Genomic DNA, 21,258 nt, shown 5'->3' on the forward strand with positions numbered 1-21,258 from the left:
TATCATTATTATAATATATTTCAAATGAACCTGAACAATTACCTACAAATCTGTAATGTCCCATATAAATCAGTGGATTTGATATTAGTAAGTAAGTTAGATTGAGGAAACTAATATACTGTATTTCCCGAGTCTCTGAAGGTCGGTCTGTGCAATAGCCTCAAGTGGATTGAATTCTTCCCTGGCTGACCAGTATGTACTTGGTTTCCAAAATTAGAATACCCTGGGTTACATCCAACAGACACTGAAAGATACAGCGAGCTTTGCCACAGGTGTCATGGACTGCAGGTACAAGATAATCACAAGACCTCAAATTGTGACTCTATGGTGCAATTAACTACAGTGCCACTTCATATATACTGTAGCTTACTATGCAGATTTATAATTCAAAATGAGAGTGCACTTGGGCAATAAAACACTCAAACTGATAAGACGGCTGTTCATTACACCTAAGCCTTCCTCATAAATGGCGACTCTTCAGTGAAAATGATTCAACAGGACATTACAGACTTTTTATCAGTCGATTCCAAGTTGATATAAAAACTGATAATTGCCACCATATCAATAACTGGGAAGTGTTTTACACTCAGCAGATTATTGCAGAGCATTATTGCTCATAATACAATATTAGGTAAAATTACTGCAATATACTGTATTAAGACTACAATAACGATACAATACAGGAGAGGAAATGTAGCGATATCATATCAATACATTAGTGTATTGTATAATATCACAGTTTGACCCATACTTATTCTAGAAACAGTCTTGGGCACAAAGAATATACTAGGAAAAACCCACAAAATGGAAGCATTAGCTGCAAGTTTCACAAAGAGGTCATCCTTGTGACCTTTTTATATAAATATCTGACACAAAATCGGCAGAAATGTACCCCCCCCCCCTTATCGATATTTTGATATTCAAACGGGTTGTGCTCTCTTCAAAAACGGAATCGGACAGCAGTTTGGTAGATGTGAACCCGAAAACTCTCTTCTTCAAAAGGTCAAATTTTGATGCAAAACTACCAGCACATGCAATAACTGCTCAATATTCTTAACCCAAGCACATCCAAAGCATCTGTACAGTCCTTTACCTGTCCAGTCAAGAGGTCTGGTGTAAATAAAGTACAACTCTTTATAAACTATGATATTGTGTTCATAACGGTACACTCCCCTGCCTTCCCCATGTTCTGCTTTTACATAGTTTTCACAACAACACAACCAACATAAAAGCCTTATACATACACAGTCATTTAAAAACAGCATCATTATGTACAAAAACTACTATAAAATCTGCTTCTGCTCTTCCTCATGCTGTGGAGGAGGAGAGAGGAAAGAAGGCTGAGGGGGGAGAGGAGGTGGAAGAGTAGAAGGAGGTGCGGGAGGCGGAGACTGCGAGGAGGAAGAGGGAGGAGGGGGATGAGGGAAAGACTGTGACAAAGGGAGCTGAACCTGCGCTATTGCTGAGGTTTGGTATTGTGGTTGTAGCGGGTAAGAGCTGGGCAGCTGAGAGAGGAAAGGCTGAGGGGAGAGGAAGGGGTGAGAGGGGAAGTGGGGGTGCTGGGGGGGAAAGAAGGTTTTGGCAAACTGGTGATGGTGTTGAAGGTGAGGAGGAAGAGACTGGGAGCTGGTGAGAGGAGTGTTCAGTTGAGACGGTGAACCGATTAGTGGAGGCTGGTAATATGGCTGAGACTGGGTGGTGATATTTGGTTGGTGTGGGGAATGAAGATGAAGCTGGCTCACGGGAACGGGGTGGGGTGCTGAGTTCTGACTCAGAAAAGAGTTCAGAGTTTGTGGCTGTGCAGAGAGGGAAGAACTGGATAGTGGATTTGGAGGGAGGACTGGAGGTCTGTGAGAAAGGTGGGAGTGTGGCATGAGAGGGGAGAAGGACGGGGGAAGCATCTGAGGCAGGTGAGGAGATGGGAGATGCTGGGGTGTATATGTCTGCATGCAAATTTCTTGCCTCCCGGTGTCCTGTGGCGTGCACATCTGGGGATCCACGGACACCCTGGAGTCCGAGTCCAAAGTGTGCATCCATTTCTCTGGGAGTGCTTGTGTCCGTGTGTCAGCTAGCATGTGTGTCTGTATGTCAGCTTGGAAGGTGTGTGCCTGTACATTCACAGCAGGTGACTCCTGTGGTGTTCGAATCTCTGACTGTGTCCTTGTGTCTGACTGAATATCTGGCTTTAGCCAAAGTGAATCCTTGTCCTTCAGCTGATCTGACTGAGAGGAGGGAGGCAGCTGGGAAGGCAAAGAGACAGTGGAAGGAGAAAGTGGGGAGATAAGAGAGTCCACTGCAGGCTTAAGGCTAGTCAGGGAAGATGTAACAGAAGTTGACATAGAAGGTGTAGACAGAACAGGAACAGAAGAAGTGGTAGAAGACAGACGCAAAGGAGTATCAGCGAATCCTGCTGGAGGTGACAAGGCAGAAGAGGAGGAAGAGTAAACTGTACTGGAAGACGTCATTATGCTGTCCAAATGATGGTGATGGTGGTAAGGCTTTGATGATGCTTTGGGTTTTGCCTCCTGATGAGGAGAATGAAGAGAGGCAGGAGGGGACTGATGGAGAGGTGGAGGAAATTTATTTTTGCAAAGAGGAGGAGCTGGAGGTTCTGTCTTCAGCTTAGCAGGAGAAGAATCCTGCTGTTTGGGTCTTCCATGTGCTTTTGCCTTGTCTCTTTCCTCCTTCCTGTCTGTATCACTGCTCTCATTCGAGCTGAATGAGACAGCAGGCTGAGACAAGAGAGGTGGATGTTGAGGATGAAGATGACGATCCTGTTCATCCTTTTTGTTTGCTGGCAATGTCCTGTTTTCTGCCACATCCACCTCATCATCCTCTTTTATTATCCTCTCTTTTACTCCTTTCTCACCTTTCTTTTCCCTCCTCCCCTCTTCTTCCACTTTTTCCTCCACCTCCACTGTGTCCGTCTCCTTCTCCTTCAACTCAACCGGCTTTGCCTCCTCCTCGTCCTTCACTTCCTCTCCTTGGTGGTACTGCTTTAAGCGGATGTGCCATGCCAGGCTGCAGACAGCAGACACAGTCTTAAATTGGTGGACCACATTGCGGGGGATGAAGTAGATGTCATCGTGGCACAGGCGGATGCGGGCATAACGGATGCCCTCCCGACGCAGCTGGTTTAGTTTGGCATCATCCACCCACTGCACACACTGTAAAGACAGAGGAGGGAAGGCATTGAGATAGAGCAAATGAAGAGGTTCAGTTCAAAATAAAGCATATTTTTACATTGACATCTATTTTAAAAATGTGGATTTTGAACTATCATTACAGGGAGAGGAATGTAAAGTACCCCAACATTTGTTCAGCTCTGTAAATTTATCTTCTGAGAATCAGTAGAAGCTTCACAAGAAACTAGAATTGTTTAGTGAAAAAAAAGAATTTTTTTTTTACCTACTATCAATTGAGTGGTACTCTACTTTTAGAGATCATAAGATCTTTGTATATAAGAAGAGAAAGCTTGAAGAGCAATAACAAAAAGGCAGATTCTTGGAGTGTGAACTGTGTGGATGTGTGCATTTCATTTTGTCTTACTACCAGTGATCACCTAGAATCAACAATGAAGCTGTTAGGGTTGGTAGGTGATCAAATACTTATTTCATGCAATAAAATGAAAATAAATAAATTAAAAATCTAACAATGTGATTTTCTGGAATTTTTTTGTAGATTCTGTCTCTCACAGCTGAGGTGTACCTACGATGAAAATTACAGACCTGTCCATTCTCTGTAAGTGGGAAAACTTGAAAAATCGGTGGTGTATCAAATACTTATGTGCCCCACTGTAACTGGCTGTTTTAATATATGTTCTACAGAAAGCAAACTCAATACTGAGTGGATTATCCTATTACACTACTAAGCTTGGCTCCAGTCAACATATGCAGTTCAACTCTGTTCCACCGGGTAGCAGTATCCAACAACCGATTTCATTAACTTTACACCTCAACCGGTGTTACATTAAGCTAACTGTTGTGAGTGAACACTGCGGGATATTTCTGAGTCTAATTTCAGACATAACAGGGATGATTTTTCTGGGTTGAATCTAATGTGTGAGCAGGGCTTATTGTTTATTGCCTTCTGTGCGCGTGTGTGTGTGTGTGTCCACCCACCTGAGACAGTGGAGGTTCATGTAGGTCCAACTGCAGCCTCTGAACTACATAAGGAAAATCGCCAGCATGGAAACACACCACATCTTTGATTACACGAGAAGGCTCCGAGCTGAAAAACAAGGGAAGAATGGGAGAGAGAATGAGGTCTCTTAGTACTGAGTATATGTTGCTTCTGAACAGCCATCACTACAGGTACCCAACAGTCTGACCATATGCTGCTTCACTGCCTACCCTTCTCGAGAACACACAGCTTTCAGCACCCCCACAGCTGCTGTGGTCCGACGTTCAAAACCCTGACCGATGTGATCGGCGTGAGCCCGAGTCCGATCCTCAAATAGCATCTCTCTGGGCTCGCTGGTCCTGGGCAGAGACTGCAGCAGGTTCTTCACCTCATTGGTAGAGCTATAAGCAGACAGAAATGAGTAAAAAATGCGCAAACACACACATACAGCACAAACACACACATACAGTTCTACGGAGAGGTTTCTCCCATCTCTGCTTTCATGTTGTCTACATAAAGAAGAAAAAGGTGAGTAGGATGCTCACTCTCCCGGTTTTCCTTCCTTCCTGTCTGCTGTAGAAAAATAAAAGCACCAGACCGACCTTTGGTATTATCTTAGTTGACTTGCCCATGAATGTAATCAAGGCACTAAAGGATGACATGAGGAGCAGAGTCTATGTTGGAATGGTTGCGAGGCAGGACAGGAAAACATGAATTTATGAAGACATTTTGAAACATCCCTGAAATGTATTCGAGATTTAGTTTAAGCAACTGTGAGTGTGTTTTCACTGCAGATTAAGGGTGAATGAGTCTGAATGAGTAGTTGAACCAAATATCTGTTTGTCAGACAAGAAATTATAAATCATTTATCTAGCAGAAATGTCAAGCAGAGGAGGTGTACTAGACTGCTAGTAGACCAAAAAGTACAAATTACAAAGTAACTGATGACATTATAATGAAAATATTCAGCTGGAAACCTACAGTAAAACCATACTAGTCAGCTTTTCCCCAGTTTTCACCAGAATCCATCGTTGAATTCCTCCACAATTTGCTTATTCTTTCAGCATGGCTAGTGGGAAAAAATGTGTTTCCCTGCCTGAACAATAAAATATAAATTTATATTCAAAACACTAATGATTATTTTCAAGAAAATTAGAATGAAACACTTGAAATCAGTGGGGATGAAATCACGAGGGCTTTGTCTACAAAGATAAAGCTGCATTTTAAATAATTGAAAGCAAAAAATACATACAAGCATCTACACATGCAGACTGAGAAACTGAAGAGTAAAGGCATAAAAAGAAGCTGTGTGGCCAAACAACAGAAATACTGCAGTCAGCTCACTACTGGATCAAGGACTCATACTGGAGTTGCAGTCAGATTTAAACAAGAGTATAAACACGCACAGTCTGCGAGAGACTCTTTTGAGAGTAACACAGACACCTACAGAACAGCAGTGAGACTCCCCATGCTGAACACTGAATTGTGCATTCATTCATTCTGAGATAAGAGGAGAGAAAGGGAAAGAAACAGAGAAAAATAGTAGAGCGTGGAGGGGGCAATGAAAACGCACGCACACAGAGCTCAGTGTGTATGAGCTGACTGCAGGCTGACAGTAATGAATGTAAAACCTGGGGAGCTGGTAAGTGAAACAGTGAAAAGGAGAGCATAAAGGGAGGAGTGCTGAACATGCACATCTAGAGGGTATTTAATGTCTACCATCTACTGAAAGTCAACTATCCTCTATACCAGGGCTTTTCAAAGTCCAGACTCCGGTCTGGATTCGGACTGGACAGCAAGTCACTCGGGACCCAGCCCACACCTCATATTAGGAATGGAATAATATAATGTAATGAAGTGTGCGTTTCCTACTTTGGAAAAAAAAAACATTCTGTACTTATCAATAAATTGTTAGTTTTGTAGAATATAGTCTATTTGGTGATCTGTACAGTGTTCCTGGACCGAGAATAAGGCTAAATACAATTGTTTCCGTTCAACACCACTGTCACGGCAATGTTGACATATGACGTTTAATATCAACAAGTGACAGAGGTCAAGGGTCGGCTAACATTCAACCGAGTTAGCTAAGAGACGTTCACATTCTGTCCTTCTGGCATGAGAAAGCGTCTTCTGTCAGTGTACATTACATCGCCAATGCAGTGAGGATGTCACTATCCAAATGTCAAAGAAAAGTTGACCAAGACAACAGAGTTTTCAAAGACAAGTGAACAGAGAAATATGCATTCATTTTGCCTCAATCCAGCACAAGGCCCTTGCATTTGATTTGCCCAAGACTGGTAATACAGAGGTGAGGACAGCAAAGCTTCGACAGTTAAAATGTTCCTTTGAATCAACAAATAAGTTGTTTGTGAGATCTATGACACAGCAAAAGAGAGCTACTACTGAAGCCTCAGACAGTCAAACAGTGGCATTTTCTTCCCACCAGGCTTAAATATATTTTGTCTCAGACTGCGTTATACTCAAATGCACATACACAGGCCACTTTATTAGGTACACCTGTACTCTCTCTGGTGGCTGGTGAGTTTAAGTTGCTTCTAAGTTATAAGCAGGTTTAATAAAAGTCGTTTGCTTATCACTAATGATTCCGAACCTTTGACCTTGAATAGAAATTGGATTCAGACCTTCAAATATTAAGTTTGAGAACCCCTGCTCTATGCAGTACTCAACAAGATGATGCCATTAGGAGAAAACCAGCCAACCTTCAAACTGTGAAAAAACAATGTCATGATGTATTCACCAAGTCTGTTTCCACTGCACTTTGTCCCATTCTGCTTTTATCAATACACCAACTTTTCCACATCAGGCCAACGTAAAAGCATTGAGATACTGAGATTTTTTTCCCCCATTGAAATTTCATCATTTCCACTCCGCTTTTTATGTGCAAATTGAAAATATGTATAAAAACAGGTGGATGAAAGTCCAACAAATGTCACAAAATGATGAAAATACACAGGAACCAGGGTCTAAATTCAGTTCCAAGTCAAATTTTCAAGAACTATCAGGGCAGGTCCTGCAGTGTTGAATGTCGCTGATTGGTCAAATACTGCACAGCTTTTTACACAAGACAAACATTCTTAAACCTCTGCTGCCAACCATTGTGATTTTATGTTTGCTCTGTTTTGAAAATCCAAATAATAATAAGCTCAAAGGACTTTTACCCCAGAGAAAGTTCTTAGACTTTAGCTCCTGAGAACTAAAGTACCATGAATTTTTCAGTGGAAATGCACCTCAATTTGTATGGAAAGTGGAAGAGCATGTTCATCAGGCCTCTTTGCAACGGGTGCTGTTACTATGCAATTATTGTCCAACTTAGGAAGCATGGTGCTCTTCCACTAAAAGGTGAAATATAATATATGGTTTATTTTCATCTGACTGCTATAATCAAGCTGAATTCTCAGAGAGCGTCTCAGTGCTGCCAGACATGCAGAACAGCTTGACCTTTTCAATAAAACCACCAAGAAAAAAAGAAGCAACACTGTGAAGAGATGTTCAAACTGCAGACAAGGTCTCGGTGAGAAGATCACATCTTTCTCACTTACTGTCCACATCACCATGTTTCTCTCCAACACAGTTTGTCTTTTTCTTTATATACACTGACAAACAAAATCACTTGCAGCCCTGTGACATATTTAATAGGTGTGTTTTCTTTAAACAGCACAGTAACTCTATAATAAATCAACTTAAAGCAGTAAGGAGAGGTCAAGAGGAGGTAACAAAAAACAGACTGTAAGAGAAACACAGAGACAGACAGGGCAGATGTTTAGAGGTAGTTGGAGGACAAGGACAAACAAAGGAGACAAAAATAATCCTGATACTGAGCAAAGGGTCTGAATACTTATGACCATGTAATATTTCAGTTTTTCTTTTTTAATAAATCTGCAAAAATGTCAAAAATTCTGTGTTTTTCTGTCAATATGGGGTGCTGTGTGTACATTAATGAGGAAAAAAATGAACTTAAATGATTTTAGCATATGGCTGCAATATAACAAAGAGTGAAAAATTTAAGGGCTGACCTGAGCTGTCCCTCTGATGTGCTCATTCCTAATCCTGTCCATCCTGGTCCCTCCTAAAGAGAACCTCAACATCCTCATCTCTGCTACCTCCATCTCTGCCTCTTGTCTTTTCCTCACTGCTACAGTCTCTAACCCATACAGCATAGCTGGTCTCACTACTGTCTTGTACACCTTTCCTTTGATTCTTGCTGCCACTCTTCTGTCACACAACACTCCTGACACCTTTCTCCACCCACTCCAACCTGCCTGCACTCGCCTCTTCACCTCTTTCCTACACTCCCCATCACACTGGACTGTTGACCCCAAATACTTAAACTCCTGCACCTTCTTGACCTCAGCCCCCTGTAACCTCACTGTTCCACTTCCCTCCCTCTCGTTCATACACATGTATTCTGTCTTACCATGACTGACTTTCATTCCTCTTCTTTCCAGAGCAGCAAAAAATAAATCTTTCTAAATCACTTATTATAAAAAAGAAGATAGAATACAAAACATTATTACAAACATGCGTACCAACCAACAGAGACAAGAAAGAGAGAAATGTTCAGAGGAAGAAACGCTCTGTGAAGTAGCGTCTGATGTCAACTCTATTAACATAATGAGCTCAACTGAGCGGTGAGCCACATACCATTCACATCACAGACAAACACACACATACACAGTTTTTCATGGTCTGACACTAGAAATCATGCGTGTTTGCATGTGTGTGACAGAGATTGTGTCTCAGCGACAATGACATTGTGACAGAGACAAACAGAGAGGGTGAAATTGCTTCATACTGCCTCCTTTTGTACATTGCTCAGTTTTGGCTCCCCCGCCAATTCCTGAACCTAGTTAACAGGTCATCTCCAGATCAGGATGACCCAGTGGGTTAAACAAACAAGCCATGAACCAAAAATGTTCCTGCTTCCACACACACAAACTATTTACACAGAGCTGACATAGTACATAGGGCTTGCAGAAATTAGTTATTAACTGACTGCTGCATATAGTAACTAAATGTAATCTACACACTCTCACTATATTCTATTACATATTGTATATTAACTGTGGCTTGTTTGTTGTAACCACTACACTGTCCCACTACAACAAAGCTTCATGCTGGTACCATGGCTGCTGCGAGTATGTTTTGTTACTGTTTTTCATAAATAGTACTCATGGGATGCAGAGAGTACAGAGGTAAGCTGGCTCAATAAGGTCCACACGCATACACAAACACACCACAGAATCCCACAGTATGGCCAGTATAAAGAACATTCATCAAGACCAAAATAGGTGCTAATCCTGTCTGTGTCTCACTGTACTGTTTAACAGGGATTCAAAAAAATGGCTGGCTGCTTCTTAGTGTAGTTCATAATGTAGCGCAAAAACAAAGGGCATGCACATCCGAGAAAAATAAGAAAAAAATAAAAAAATAAAATAAAATACAGGTACTGAATCAACGACAGGTTAATACAGTTGTTCTGTTTTAATTTTAGTTTTAGTCTTTGTGTGAAGCTGACATTTTAGTCTTCATTAGCTTTAGTCACGTTCATACTCTTTTTAGTCTAGTCAAGTTTCAGTCAACTAAAAGTCTGAGCATTTTAGTCTTATTTCAGTCAGAATTATCCATGACTATTTTCATCTAGTTTTAGCCGATGAAAACTGATGACATTTAGTCTAGTTTTAGTCAATGAAAACTGTATTTGTCTCTTTTTTAGTAATGCAATTCTAATTAACCCAGTCAATATTGTATAAGTACCTAGTAGTATAGATGAAACCAAAATTTTCTTTTAGCCAAACCCATTTCAAACAAGGTTATCTTATTATATTATTGTTATCTTATAGACTCAAGAATACATCCAATACACATTTTGTGTGATTTTATGGCCACATTTCTCCCCATCTTTTTCCACAACACACTCCGTTTTCTTTTACACTTCTATGTAATGAAAGTTTTTCCAAATGTCGTTTCTTCTTTTCTACCAAAGACAAACCCCGGCTGTCCGGCCATGGATCCCTTTCTCTGTGTCAGACTTAACTTTGTTTGTTTTCGTCTTCTAAATAATGCCGTGAGTGGGGCTTAAGGAAGTGACGTCGCCTGCGTCTGCGCAGTGCGACCTGATGCGGCCCTGAAGTGAGACACAGGAAACAGAAGTACTGCAAAATAATAATAACGCGACTAAACGTGACGAAATAACATAACATTTCATTTCGTCTCATTTTGGTCAACGAAAATGAAGGGACATTTTAGCATAGCTTTTATTTTGTAAACCACATTTTGTCTCGGGTTTTTCGTCAAAAATATTGCATTATACATTTAATTATAGTGATCGTCACATGACCGGCATTTTCGTTGCGTCTCGTCTCATTTTCATCATGTGATAAAGGTTCATTGACGACGATATTTAGTCATAATTTTCATTGCCGAAAGTAACATTACAGCTTAAAGGCACTGTCACTGACTGTACTTGGTTTTGAGTTACAGCTTATTGGCTGTACCATCTAGATTTATCCTAATTACATTAATCCAGTTCTTATTCTATTCTATTTTTATTCTACTTTATTCTATTTTAGTTCCTAAATGTTATGGCACCGAATACTAGGTGAGAGAGAAACGGTATTTCGCTTTTCTGTATGTCCTGCACATATGGTGAATTGACAATAAATCCTTGAACCCTGAAAAAGAACCAAGAGCCATGACATGATCAGGACTTGTTGATAAAATGGTTCTCGTGACATTTGACGTTGAATCACTCTATTCTAATGTACCACATAAGTGTGGCATAGATGCAGTTGATATTTATGTACGTTCCTCACATTCAGATACTAGACCTGGAATTTCTTCCCTAAAACAATTAACCAAATTGGTATTGACAAGTTTTTTTTTTTTTTTATGTATAAAGATTATTTCTTTTTGCAGTTAAAAGGGACAGCCATGGGTAGCACTATGGCTCCAAACTAGCTGAACAGCCATCTCAAATTTACAGTACTTATGACTAAAAGTAAAATTTTTGGATATTTCAATCACAAAAGAACATGGCAAATTGATAGCAGATCTTTATAGGAAACCACAGATAAAAATACATTATTACTACATGCCAGACGTTTTCACCCTACTTCTCTTAAAAAGAGTTTTCCAATCAGTCTGTACTGGTTTGGTCTATATTGAAAAAACCACACATCGTCTCAAAATCCCTATATCAGAACATAGCAGTATATGAACTATTAATCAAAAGAATCCTGCAGCTGCTCATTTCAACTTGTTTAAACATGGTTTATCTATATTGACATATTTTAGGGTTGAACATGTGAAAAGACCTAGAAGGAGAGGAGATGTTAATAATATCCTTTTGAAGAAGGAGGCAGTTTACATTTTCACTCTCAATACTTTGTCGCCTAAAGGTTTAAACTTAAATTTTGATTCAAAAACTTTTTTGGAGCATGGTAAATATTTGGCATACCATCTATGTTTTGGCAAATTTTTGTCCAAGTTGGATTATAGACTAATACGTTTTTGTTACGTTATAAATAGGAATTCTCTCTTTTTCATATCTTGTCTTGTATGATTGTGCTGTTTTTGTGATTTTTTTTTTTACCAATTTGTCTACAATGTATTTGCCTTTTTGATTGTTCCTCCCATGTTCATGTAGTGGGAAGTTTTTTTTGACAGTATATTTTAGTTCTGACCTGATTGGTCCTTTTTAGAAGCAGATTGACTTCATTGGGGGCGGCTGTGGCTCAGGAGGTAGAGCAGGTCATTTCCTAACCGGAGGATTAGCGGTTCGATTCCCGGCTTGTCCAGTCAACATGTCGAGGTGTCCTTGAGCAAGACACTGAACCCCCACTTGTTCCCGGTGATGTCACCGATGTGTGAATGCGTGAGTGCTTGGGAGTGCGAATGGGTGAATGGCCGAATAATGTGAAAGCGCTTTGAGTGTGCTGTAAAAGTATAGAAAGGCGCTATACAAGTATAAGACCATAAGACCAAATTCATCAGATTGGAAACACCTGAGTGGTGTCTTAGCAAGAGCACAAGTAAATGTGCCCTTCAGTGTGATGCCTGTTTGATAATGCCTGATGAAGATCCTGTCTAGACTGAAACGTTGCTGCTACTACTGAATTAAATTATTGGGAGCTCAATACAGTGTGTGAACTGTAATAATGTAGTGTACTCACCGCTTTCTTTTAAAAGGGGACTTTGGTATATCAGCTACAGGTATCATCTGTTCTCCTGGTCTGACCCACATTATGGGGCCATCGTCACTCTCTGTGGGATTAATCTGACTCAGACTGGAGAACCCTCCCCAGGGAAGAGTCAGCTGGAGCCAGACAAGCAGAGAAGAGGGGAAGTGAGAAAAAGAGGACATGAAGAAATACAAAGTTGTGTTAGTACTTTTTATCAAGTATTTTATTCATTAAAGATTCTAAAATAATGTCATGAGCACACATTGCCCCCCCTGGCAAGAGAAGCATTCAGTTCACTAATTATTCAGGGGCGTTACAGAGTGACACCTCTATGTCATAAATGATCTTCAGCTAACAGCAGACAGCATGCTATCTGCAGGCTGCTGCACAGTGACAAACCAGATTTTGTCCTGTCAGTTTAAGTCACAAAATTAACATTAGTTAGCAACAACTGGTATGATCCCAGTGTTTGTAATTTTAACCAGAATCAGAGACAATCAGCAGAAGCTGCTACCTGAACCATTTCCACACTGAGCTTTGTTAACAAGATTGTGGGTATCACTGCACCCCATAGCTGTGGAAATAGACGAAAAAACTTATTTATAAGCTACAATATAATCTGGTCATCTGTGACTGCACTAACTAAAGTCTATTTTATATTTTAGTGAAAGTGTTCACATAGCAGCACACAAAAAGAGCAACTAACACACTTGTGAAACCCTCTGTCACTTTTCCATTCATTATCCTTACACCATTCTGCCATTCATCCTATCCTTCCTCACCTTCAGGAAGGGTGACTCTTCCAGCATGCTGAGAAACTCTGGGAAATAGTCCCCGACCTCTTCATCTACAGCTCCCACCAGGCTGATCTGTCTCATTGCTCCGGCTCTGTATGTACCATGAGTGTATGTTTTCTTGACCTGCAGCAACCACAGGGAGGAAAAAGAAAGTCCACAACATTAGATATATACTCCCTCTGCCTCACTACAGACACAGTCGGAGGCAACTGTTCTCCTCCCTAACAAGGACCACAGGAAAAACAAAACAAACAATATTTCTGTGTGAAATGTGTAATACTTGGCTGCAATTCAGTGGTTGCTAATTCTCATCTATGAAATGCATACAGAATCTGAAGTATTAGATATCACCCAGTTATTGAGTTGCAGCACCTTCAGCAGGGTTGTACAAAGCACCAATGCCCCCACTGTTGTGAGAGAGGTGGTATGTGAGTTTTTTTTGTCCTTCTGTGGCCCTGATCCCCTTTTAGACATAATAAACAAACATGATATTTTTGTCCATGGTTTTCTAGGGCAGTGGTTTACCAACTTGAGACCCCTTTTTCCAGGTTGCATTCATTTACCAGCTGAATTAAAAGCTTTCCCTCTTGCTTTATTTGAATACTTTTCAGAGGTTAAAATATCTACTAACTGAGAAGAACAAAAGTCACTGTTTAGATGATAGTCTGCATAATCATCCTAATTACCTAACAAAAACTCTGATCTGTCTTATGAGGGTCCTGAACCCCTGGATGTAACCACTACTCTAAGACAAGTGCCACTTTGTCCAAATATGAGATAGTCATTTGAAATTATGTCTAATGCACTGCTGAAGTTGTTCTTTCATTTTAATCTACCTTAACTTCACTTAAGATGGTTTTTTATGAATAACTTTAAGATGGTAATAGGGGAAATCAAAAAAGGTTAATAGTTTCTACTGTACAGAGCATTTCATTAAAAAAAGCATTTAAGTTTGTATTTAAGAATATAAAACTGTTATATGTACAAGTGCATTTACAATGGCCCGTAGGGACAAAGCGCATAGAAAAATGAAAGCACAAATATCACGAAAAGGTGCTGTAAAACTGAAAACACATACGCAAGTCAAAGTACAAACATTAAGGAAGCATGAAGCAAGGCCAGCATTTAAGCATAAAAGTTTATATAATATTCAGTATAAGCATTTAATATGGTTTGACTTCAGTACAACCCAGGGGAGCATGAAACAAGACAGTTTTGTCAAAAGAAAAGGGGGGGTGCACATAGAGCCTTCTAATCATTATTGTGCATCAAAATAGACACTGTGCATGTGAGTGGTGGCGGTCTCACTCAATGTTTCAGCTGCACCCATGTGGCTCAGACTGTTTGCTGCTCTTTACTTGGCAGACAGAGCATCTTGTATGTGTGTGTCTGTGTCTAACCCGTCTCCCATACCCTTGGCCCTGTGGTGGACAACAGCCCTCAACAGTGTCTTTGTGTGCGCAGTACATGCTGCATGTGGCCTGCATACCATACCCTTGGCAGATAAGGATGTGTTAGGGATGAGCTAAAATGCTACTGGATATTTGCTAGGAACTATTCGAAGATCTGCAGACTGAACCCCACTTTCGGCTGTATGCCTCAGCTTCAAATGGCTGTGCATAGTTGTTGTTGATTTATGTTATACTAACTTAAAACCTAGCAGAGTTTGCACTGCACCACATTTTCATTTATTTTCTCAAAGATGTTCAACACAGAAATTTTTGATGGCTGTAGTCTGCATGTTTCCGCTGTTGGTATTTAGCCCTGCAGTAAAATGATATATTAACCTTGTTAGCGCATTATTTCCAGATGCCGGTAAAGCACGGGAAAACGGTAGCTCTTCGGTTTTAAAGTCAAAACCATTGTTGAAATATTCAATTTTTTTTAAACATAATGACTATGAGAATATTTTAAAAAATCAGTGTCTACCCCTAGTGTTTGTGTGTGTGTGTGTTTGTCTTTATATACTTGTGTGGACCAACCCTTGACGGAACACCTTTCTTGTGTGGACATTTCTTCTTGTGAGGACATTTTGGGTGGTCCACACAAGGAAAATGCTAGGATAGGCTCCTTTCATCCTAAAGAATGATGTGTCTTAGTTTCAGAAGATGTCCACATACAGAGAGTAAAGTCAGAAAAATGTATGCCAGCTTGTGCTCTTGTACCCCCTATTGGACACACTCTGGTAGTGCAGTCAAAATTTGACTTACAGGGAGGAGACAATCCAGTTTTCTGATTGGCTAAGGCTGGGGAATTTTGTGATTGGCCATTTCAGTCGTGAGAATATGCCTTGTGGCCTGCACAGGAGCAAGTTTACAACCAAAGGCAGGTAGTGCATTTTAAAGAGAAAAAAATAAAGGAATAAAACAGCTGATTGTCTATCAGTGCTACTGATGAAACTACTGCTTAGTACGCATTTGTCCACTACTACTACTACTACATGCACTACAACTACTACAAAAAACATCACATACTTCAAAATTACTTTTAATATTAACACTTTTTGATACATTTACATATTGCATCATATGCATCAGAGGAATGGCTATTAAAATGTATTGACAACATTAACTACTATTTCACGATTTAAAAAACTGTTATGTTAAATGTTAATGTTAATATCAGTACTACTTCAAGCATTGCAAGTACTACAGCATTATTCCCCTGTATTTGGGGGCTGCATCCAGGAGTTAGACATTTGTCTTTTTTCCTTGAGGTCTTGATTTTAGCTCATACAATCAAGACATCTTCACTACCAGTTGCAGCAAATATTTTTCTTTATTTCATCATCATCATTTGGGTTACAAAAGCATAGTATTTCTTTAAAGTTTTAACTTTATGTAATTTGTTTATTTAAATGCTTATTCTGACAACATAGTTATTTAAAATCTACTGTAATTTCTTGCCACTGTAGCCACATTGTTACAAATTGTGATGATAAATCAAGGTATCTAACCCAGCTTTAGTAAACATTTCCCTCATATCTTTTGCAAAGGTAAAATTCATTTCAGGGGATACGAATTGTATTTCATTATACATGGGTTTTGATTTGAATATCAAGTTAATATTTAAGCCACAAAATAATTTTTGATGCCCTTTTTGATTGACACATTTGTAGATCAAAGCCCACAAAGTTCACAAGGTCAACAGGTTTCGCAAATGGCAGCAGTGTATATTGAGGATTACTGTATCTACTGTGCTCTGAACCATTTTTATTTTTACAAAACATGGTAGCAGTGTTTTGATTAAAATATCTAAACAGTATGAAAATCTCAATATTATTTAACTACAAATTGTATGTAGCTAATTTTATTGATCTTGCTCATTTGAATTAATGCCATGCTGCTTGTGTCCATTTGAAAGTATACAGCAAGCCAAAGGCTCAGGCAGGTGAAGACAGGCCACCACTAAGGGTGGGGGAGGGGTGGAGCCTAACAAGCTGCCAAGCTGAACTCCACCAAATTTTAGTCAAATAAACTTAAAATTCAGGCCTACTCAACTGTTATGTTGTAGTCCTGCAGCGAAGTCATAAAAATATCAAAACCACAGTTTAAGAATCTCTTAAATATTATCTACATTTATTTTATTATATGCATTTGTATTATATTTTGATTTATCATCATATAACATCAAATACATATGTAATGTAAAATAATAATGATCACAGTTTTAAAGAATGCTATAAAATAAATTGTCGTGCTCTGATTAGATGCTGCTTAAGCTGAATTCATGCAATACTGCCTGTGTCTCTAAAAGGTCACAGACAGGGCAGCTTAGAAGTGGGGGATGGGAGCAATCGAGCACCTGCAGCTTGAGTCTCACCAACTAATGTTGCATTCAATGGGTATGGGAACTGCAACTTTAGTGGTCATGACTGAACCTGTTTTATATTAAAATGGGGGAACTTCTGAAGATCCTTAAGCTGTACTAACTTACTACAGTACTAAACAAGACCAGTCAACAGTTTTAGCTAACCCCCAGACTTTCAAAGCATTTTCCAACATGGATGACTGAGATTATTAATAAACATCTTATTATCTATGATATTTTTTAACTGATAAAATAAACTTTTCTTAAAATTATATTCTTGTTAGATTAAAATGAGAGAATTTAACTTCATTTTGAGTTGAAACATTTAGTAAAGATTTTCCTCTGCCATAAAAACCACGAGTACTGTAATTTCGATGTGACGATAAAAGCACCATCAGAAGCAAGGCAAGGCACACGATGGAGACTACGGAGACTGCAGGAGCACCACGTCGGTGTGCTGAGAGATATGAGGACGAGACAATGGTGAAAAATCAACTAAAGCATAAAAAAAACTATGCAAATGATGCAGGTAAGCTATAATTAAGATTTATAAAACTAGTTAGTTGGTGGTTCATTCTGAGATTTAAATACCAACTGTTCCAGTTTCAAGAGACAGTTTTCCCCCTCAATTTATTGCTGTAACATTATTCTTGGCTTTACTAAGGGCATCCTGTGTTTCATCCTTGTTGGTTGTTTCCACCCCCTCCATGTTAGAAAGATCATGGTTTTGTAATCAGCAGCAATTATGTAGCATTATTTATACAGCAGCTGTACCCTATAAGGAAAGATGTTGCATACTCTCACCATATTTAAATCTATAGCCACATACTTATTTTATGTGAAAATAATTGATCGTGCATATTTCATAATTCATATAATTTCACAAAAAAATTATTCACAGTGAATTTTGGCAAATGAATATTAGAAGATGCTCTGGTGTTTTAGCAACTTCTTTTCTTGGCTGTAATACAAATGTGTTCTGGAAGTTAACTTGAAATTTTGAGCAAGTGACTATAGGTTAATCATTTGAATAGGTACTATTCTAACTGTGTCTGTTCTTTCAGGAGGCCTGTGCCATAGATGGGTCTCTTAAAGAATCCAGTACTGATCTGGAAAGTGAATATCATCCATGAATTCCTCAGAATATGAGCCCAGTTCTCGTGAGATTAATATCATGATGACATTCAAGACAAAATATGATAAACCTCAGAGAAGCTAACGCAACTTCACCATCAGAAAAACCTATTGATGCACAAGAAGACCCCCGCAACATAGACAGCAATGATGGGGATCTTGATGACAGCAGCGACAATGAGGATGAAGGTAGGTCACAAATTGCGGTTAAAACCTGCCTCAAGGGTCAAAAAAGAAAGAGGGACAAGCGTCATTACTGTGTATACTGCAAAAGACTACAAAGTAAAGTGGCACAGCATCTGAGGCAGAAACGCAGCAGTGGAAAAAGAAGTGGCCCTAGCAATGTGTCTTCCATCAACATCAAAGAAACATCACCAAACGTTTTAGCAACTTTGTAAAGAAGTTAAGGCCAAGTACAAAAGAAGTGTTCAAATTGCTGCCTCAGCTCGCCTTCCATACAAAGGACAGTTATCAGAAAGGTGCTCAGACACTCTTACCACAATGGTAAATGACAAGGTGTCCCTTGAATTAAGACATGACCCTCTCATATGTGAATTTAGAGATAAACTGCTGGAGAAACTCACGAGCAGTCAATCAAGGGATGCTTATGTTGGCCGAAAGATGAGAGAGTTGGGTAGATTTTTACTTACTGCCAAGTCCCTTGACCGCAAGTGAAGGTGCTACAAGATGTTTTGGTTGCACCTAAATTTTCTTTAGCTGTGCAAGCAGCAAAAAAAGTCAGTGGTTTCACCAGCTCTAAGTACAGGTATAACACACATCTCTTGTTTTGAAGTTAAGACACTCGCTGAAAGCAGTATGTAACATTGTGATTAGGCATCATATGAAAGCTGAGGATGATGCAGCCGCACGCAGCATACAAGACTCTCAGTGAGTGCCTTCTCTCACAAATTGTACTTTTCAACTGAAGACAGCAAGGTGAGGCAGCAATATTGTCTCTGCTGACTTATAGGCACAGAACCAAATGAGGACATTATGCAGTGCCTTTCAAAACTGGAACAATATTTGAGTCACGAGTTTACCAGGTTAGTGATAAGAGGACATAAAGTACCTGTGCTGCTTACCAGCGAGATGACAAAATCACTTGATTTCCTCATTGAGCAAAGGAGTGAGGATAATGGCATTTTGGGTAGTAATGAGTACGTCTTTGCAAGATGGCATCTGGATTCTCATCTCCGAGGTTCAGAAAGTTTGAGGAACTATGCAGCTGCAAGTGGGGCAAGGAACCCAAACACTCAAATCAACCCACCTGAGGAAACATGTGGCTACACTTAGTCAGATAATGAACCTGAAAGAAAATGAGTTGGATCAACTTGCCAAATTTATGGGACATGATATCCATGTTCATTGAGAATACTACTACTTAACCGAGAACATACTTCAGCTTGCAAAGATGAGCAGGCTGCTCATGGCAATCGAACGTGGAACTGAGGACTATAAGGGTGGCTGTGGCTCACGAGGTAGGGCAGTCGTCTCCTGACCAGCAAGTTGGTGGTTCAACGCATATCTAAGTGGCTCTGAGCAAGACACTGAACCCCGAATTGCTTCTGATGGCTTGACTAGCACCGTTGTGTGGCAGCCTGTTGTCATTGGTGTGTGGATGTTGTGTGTGAATGGTGTATCATCTCCTGTAAAGCGCTTTGGCCAGTGCGCTATATAAATACAGTGCATTTACCATTATACCATATAAAGGCAAAGCTCTTGATGAGGTTGATTTAGGCTTAGAAAGTGAGTATAAAATAGATTTCATAATAGAATGCAATTCATACTTAAAAATGCTGTGTTTTTTTTTGTTCTACTTGCAACTTTAGTATGTGAAATAAGATAAGTTTACAAAATGTCTTTTTTTTAATCAAAATAGCTGGTTTGTCCTCTGAAGTTGGAGCCGTACAGAAGTCTTCAGTGAGAAGTCTTTGGAACCAGCCCAAGACTGATATGGTATGGTAGAGCTGTTTCCTTAAATATCAGTTTTCTTTCCTGTCTATAAATGTCAGAAAGTAACTAAAAATGTCCATCCCAGTTCCCCATCTCAGATGATCTATAACAATAAAAGAACAACCTTGTACATTTTAATAATAGTGACTCACCTAATAATCAATTATAAAAATGGTTGCAGTGTAGTTTCATATTTGTGGACATATATTGCAGTATCTGTCAGCATGGTTACTTGTACGTAATGGCTGAGGTGACATATTCTTTTGCTGCAGACGAACCAGACATGCTGACTCAACAGGCCTCAAGTCCATCCAGGACCATCACACAAGCTCAAAAGGACAGAGAAAAGAGGTAATGCTGGAACTCAGTTCTCAGACTTGAGTAGTGTTAATTACAGTAGATGTGGATTTACACAGTTCATCACCTGTATTCCAACTCCATTAAGCTGTTATACAGGTGATGAACTGTGTAGCTACTTTAAACCTAAATTCTAAAGAAAAAACAAAACTGATTAAAGTTAGTGGGTAAATGTTATGTAACAACTAACTACTGTATAGGTAAGTAATGTAAAAACTAGGTTTACTTGCCATCACATGACAGCAGCTCCTTCAGTGTTTAGTCTGTTAGCTTTGTCACAAAGGGGTAATTTCATATATCCCACATTGACCGAGGGAGTAGTGGGCTGATAGTTGCTCAGTATTAACAGTTACAGTCACTAGATACAGTGGTGCTGACATGCAATGATGGAGCACAAAGCAGAATTAGTAATCTTAGAATTTGTACAAGAAACAGAGAAAGACCTTAATTTTGTCACATCAGTGGGTATAAAGTCATCATGAAGGCTCATTGGGGTGGTGTTTGCTTTTGCTATTGATTCTGTTGACATCGTTATTGATCCTCAAAACTTTGCATCCATAGTATCAATACTTTGAGGATCAATTCTTCCATCTATACCATAATATTAATTAAATGAATGTAAGACCAAAAGACATACAGACCTAAATGTAATCATAAATCAGGATTACTGTATGCACTGCCTTTGAGCAAGGCACAGACCTCAGAACTGGAACTGGTCCTTAGGCGCAGCCCTGTTGCTGTTCAGTGCCTTTTAATTTAGGATCGGTCAAAAAGATTTTCCCATGGGAATCAATAGGCTATAACCTCCATGGTAAATTTGTAACAATCATTTTACAGTTTTTATTTAGTTTAACACTTTAAATATTTATATTTTTATTTTCTTA

General features: G+C 39.4%; 1 protein-coding gene across 2 annotated transcripts in view; it reads right to left on the bottom strand.

The window, feature by feature from the left end:
- Window positions 1-913: 913 nt before the first annotated feature.
- Window positions 914-21,258, bottom strand: part of LOC109959821 (round spermatid basic protein 1-like) — a 50,602-nt gene continuing 30,257 nt past the window's right edge. For both annotated transcript variants that reach the window (XM_020599501.1, XM_020599500.1), the window contains 5 exons: window positions 13,106-13,243; window positions 12,315-12,457; window positions 4,353-4,523; window positions 4,122-4,230; window positions 914-3,167 (listed from right to left, as the gene is read on the bottom strand). In XM_020599501.1, the coding sequence (XP_020455157.1) occupies window positions 1,284-3,167; window positions 4,122-4,230; window positions 4,353-4,523; window positions 12,315-12,457; window positions 13,106-13,243 (2,445 nt within the window). In that variant the 3' untranslated portion in view covers window positions 914-1,283. The remainder of the gene's footprint in view (window positions 3,168-4,121; window positions 4,231-4,352; window positions 4,524-12,314; window positions 12,458-13,105; window positions 13,244-21,258) is intronic.

Source organism: Monopterus albus, unplaced genomic scaffold (genome assembly GCF_001952655.1).
Source record: "Monopterus albus unplaced genomic scaffold, M_albus_1.0 scaffold41.1, whole genome shotgun sequence".
NCBI lineage: Eukaryota > Metazoa > Chordata > Actinopteri > Synbranchiformes > Synbranchidae > Monopterus > Monopterus albus.